Genomic DNA, 4244 nt, shown 5'->3' on the forward strand with positions numbered 1-4244 from the left:
TGGCCCCCCCCCTTTTTTTTTTTTTTTTAATCACTACATCTTTACAAGGTCCAACATGGTTTTTCAACCACACAATTCTTTCTCCAGTCTCCTCAGGATTTTGGCCATGCATACACATTTACTCAGTGTATTTTTTTTTCTTTTTTTTAATTTTTAAAAATTTTATCGTTCTTTTTTCAATTTGCTCAGAGAGAGAGAGAAAGTGAGAGAGCAAGCCACCAGGTCTGGAACTTGAACTGTGGTCGGCCATGTGGGAGTGTCCAGCACTTTAACCACCACGCCACCTGCTGGTCCCTCTTTCTTTTTTAAAATACTAAATATGTTATTTAACATTATTTGTTTATTTTTAAATTTAACTTTATTTATTTATTTGTTTACTTATTTATATTTGACCAGAGAGGGACAGAGTGAAAGAGAGAGAGAGATGGAAAATGAGAAAGCAAGCCTCCAGGTCCAGGACTCAAACCGCTGTCAGCCATGTGGGAGTCCAGCTCCCTTCACCACCTCACCACCTACCTGTCCCTCTTTCTTTTTTTAAAGTAGGTTTTTGCCTTAGGGCATGTGAACTCACCAGAGAGAGAGAGACAGAGACAGACACAGTGAAAGGGAAAGTGAGAACCCCCTCATTCCTTGGGAGGGATGGCCACACTGCAGTCCCTCCCCCTTCATTCTCCTCCTGGGCTTTTGGGCGTACAAGCACACATGCCTGGTGTGATTTTCAGGCCACCGGGTCCAGGACTCAAGCCATGGTCAACCACATGGGAATCCAGCGACATAACTGCTACGCCATCTGCTGGCCCCACTCTGTGTGTTTCAAGTTACCGGGTCCAGGACTTGAACTGAGGAATCAGCCATGTAGGATCCAGCCACCTCAACGCCCATGCCACCTGCTGGCCCTCAGTATCTTCTCAGTCTTTTTCTGGAGAGGATTCTGCTATAGGGAGTGTGCGCTCACCAGAGAGACTGAGAGACAGAGAGATAGAAAGTGAGACATCACCTCCCAGGGAGGATGGTCACGCTGCAACCCCTTCTCCTCCATTCTCCTCTTGGGATCTTGGGCACGCACGCACACGCACCCGGCGTGAGTTTAAGCCACTGGGTTCAGGACTTGAACTGCGGTCAACGACATGGGAGTCCAGCGACATAGCCATTACGCCAACTGCTGGTCCCGCTCCTCAGTCTTGCTAAGACTTCATTCCATCTTTTTGCTCTTCCCCCATGTCTGTCCCACCCAGTCCCCTTTCCCCTGTGTGTGACCCCAAGTTCCTGCTGGACTGGGCCGTACTTCTCCTCTCCCTGGGGTCCCTCTGGGCTGACTGCAATCCAGGCCCCCTCCCTGCAGCCCTCTCCCGACCCCGTCACCTCCCCCTCCTTCAGAGCAGCTGGCACCAGCCTCCACACCCTACGCCTATGAGGATGACCCCGTCCCCCTGGATTTGGGACACCTGCAGCAAGACGCGAAGTTCAGCACCGCAGACCATGAGGCAGGGGACTCGGACCCTGAGCCCGAAGGCGAGGCCGAGGACAGGTGAGATCCTGGCAGGCCCCAGCCTGTCCCTACCTGTTCTGGCCCCAGGTAGGCAGTGAGAAAGACTCAAGCAGAGGGGTGCAAGTTTCTAGGGGTGAGGTGGGGGATCCCCAAAACTCTGTCCACCCCACACCTATCAGAGAACAGCCGTGTGTGTGCAACCCTGTCAGAGGCTCACACTCCACTTTCGGACAGCTCCGTCCCGGGGTCCTGTGCATGGGTAGAGTAGGGGCTTTACCTAGTCAGGAGAGGGACCAGCAGGTGGCGTAATGGTGACCTCACTGGACTCCCATGTAGTCAACTATGGTTCGAGTCCTGGACCTGCTGGCTTGAAACTCATGCCAGGTGTGTGTGCATGTGTGCTCAGAATCCCGAGAGGAGAATGGAGGAGAAGGGATTGCGGCATGGCCATCCCCCCTGGGGGGTGATTTCTCACTTTCTGTCTCTCTGTCTCTCTCTGTCTGTCTGGTGAGCGCATGCGCCCTATAGCAAAAATCTCTCTTAAGGACCAGTAGTTGGTGTAATCGCTATATCACTGGACTCCCAGACCCAGGTAGTTGACTGTGGTTCGAGTCTTGGACCCGGTGGCTTAAACTCACAACGGGCGCGTGTGTGTGTGTGCCCAAGATCCCGAGAGGAGAATGGAGGAGAAGGGATTGCGGCATGGCCATCCCCCCTGGGGGGGTGATTTCTCGCTTTCTGTCGCTCTCTCTCTCTCTGTCTTTCTGGCAAGCTCACGTGCCCTATAGCAAAAACCTCTCTAAATAAATAAATAAATAAATAAATAAATAAATAAATAAATAAATCTACTCCCTGGATCTTGGGGACACAAGCACATGCACCTGGTGTGGTTCTCAAACCACCGGGTCCAGGACTCGAACTGCAGTCGACCATGTGGGAGTCCAGAGCTTTAGCCACCACGCCACCTGCTGGCCTTCCGTGGGTGGTTTTCTATTTGCTCTGCGTCCCCACACAGGCTGCTCCACCCTGGCCACAAGTGAACACCAGAGCCTGCTTGGAGGGAGAGAGGCAGGTCCTGGGCCGTGGTCTCCCGTGTTGGGAGGGGTTGTGTTGTCTGAAGGCGGCAGGGGGGGTCCTGAGCCACCTGGTGGGGGTGCGCCTCCCCCCTTCAAGGCCTGGCAGCTCCAGGGGGGGCCTTCTCTTTCTCTCCTGCTCAGCCAAAGCGGCTTCTCTTCTGAACCGCCGGCAGCCCCGCCCCGCGCAGGACCACCGGATCTGGCTGCACTGCCCCATCACCTATGACCCTGTCTCCTGGCCAGACAGATCCCGCCCCAGGTGACCCCAGCTGTGAGTGAACCCAGTGATCAACAGGACAGCAGAGACCCGCCCAGCTCCTGAGGAGTCTCCAGGGTCCAAGGGCTCGTCTGCAGTGGGTGATCTCAGTGGGGTGACAGCTGGAGGTCCCCTGGGCCCTCCCACCTCCCCAGCTGCAGCCGGAGCTTCCGGGTGCCCTACCCCCAACTCTGGGGCTGAGCATCCCTGTCTTGCAACCTGACATCTGCTTGCAGAAGGAACCGTCTGCTCCGTGCACAAAGGCGTCTCTGAGCGGACACCAACAGGGATGTGAGGCTTATGCCCTTCTTAGCAACTTTGATCCTAAATGAGCCTTTTTCTCTGAAATACAAAATCCCCACTTCCTTTGGGGTATCCGGGCCACTGAGCAATCCAATCCTCCCTAGATCGGGACCCTGTTTTTTTTCCAGAAGAATTAGGAGCCTTGCAACCTCCACTGTCACCTCAGGGGTCCCTGAATGTCCCATTTTGATCTGTCAAGGCCTTGGGGTGGGGAGAGGTGGGGAAAAGCCCATCGCTCCAGGCAAGTGCACTTTCGGGGTCTCGATCCCTGGGCTGGGTGACCTTCTGGGACTTCCCAGAGCACCCAAGCCTCCTGGTACCTGGTCTAGCCCGAAAGCCGCATGCTCAGACCTGCCTGTCTCTGAGAACTCCCCGGCTGCCCCAGCACCCGCACCCGGCTCTGCGATCCCTTCGTGTGACCCTCTGAGGGTCCCCGGTTCTGTTCCCCGGGAGGCATCTTTGAGATGGTATTTATTTCAGCCCACATTGATCGCCTATCTCCACCTGGGGGCAGCAGAGAGACCCCTCGCTGCTTGAGTGGCTGCCCTGGCCATGGGATCCCTGGGATCGTGAGATTGGCATTTCCCAGCACCAATCACGTCTCACGCTGACCCTGGACCACCTACTAGGGACACGCCCAGGCCCTGGGGCCACCCGTGTCAGTTTCCACGGAGTCACGGATGGGCTGAGGCCTGGAGTCTCTGGCCCCTGCCTGGCTTCCGTGGGACCCTGAGCTCCTATTTCTTTATCTCCAACCAGCTTTTCAGTGTGGGGTGCGTGGAGGGTTTATTGATGTGAGACACCTCCACCCCAAGACCATCAGAGACCTCGTTGGAAGAGATAATACAGTGGATCTTCCAATGTTATGCAAAGCGAGTGATGAAATGATCCATAAATGTATACGTTTCCTCTTTTCTTTTTTTTTTTTAAGTGCACATGCTTTCGCCACCAGAGAGACAGAAAGCGAGAAATCACCCTCCCCCCAGGTGGGGGGATGGCCACACCGCAATCCCTTCTCCTCCATTCTTCTCTTGGGATTTTCAGCACTCATGCACACACACCAGGTCTGAGTTTCGAGCTGCCGGGTCCGGGACTCGAACCGCAGTCAGCCATGTGGGAA

General features: G+C 54.8%; 1 protein-coding gene across 1 annotated transcript in view; it reads left to right on the forward strand.

Moving 5' to 3' along the window:
- The window catches only part of CPAMD8 (C3 and PZP like alpha-2-macroglobulin domain containing 8), a 71485-nt gene extending 67395 nt beyond the window's left edge, over positions 1-4090 (forward strand). The window contains exons 40-41 of the mRNA XM_006147189.2: positions 1378-1528; positions 2707-4090. Coding sequence (XP_006147251.1) covers positions 1378-1528; positions 2707-2791 — 236 coding nt within the window. The 3' untranslated portion in view covers positions 2792-4090. The remainder of the gene's footprint in view (positions 1-1377; positions 1529-2706) is intronic.
- Positions 4091-4244: the final 154 nt, after the last annotated feature.

This window comes from Tupaia chinensis, unplaced genomic scaffold (assembly GCF_000334495.1).
Source record: "Tupaia chinensis unplaced genomic scaffold, TupChi_1.0 Scaffold000201_1, whole genome shotgun sequence".
In the NCBI taxonomy this organism is placed as follows: Eukaryota; Metazoa; Chordata; class Mammalia; order Scandentia; family Tupaiidae; genus Tupaia; species Tupaia belangeri.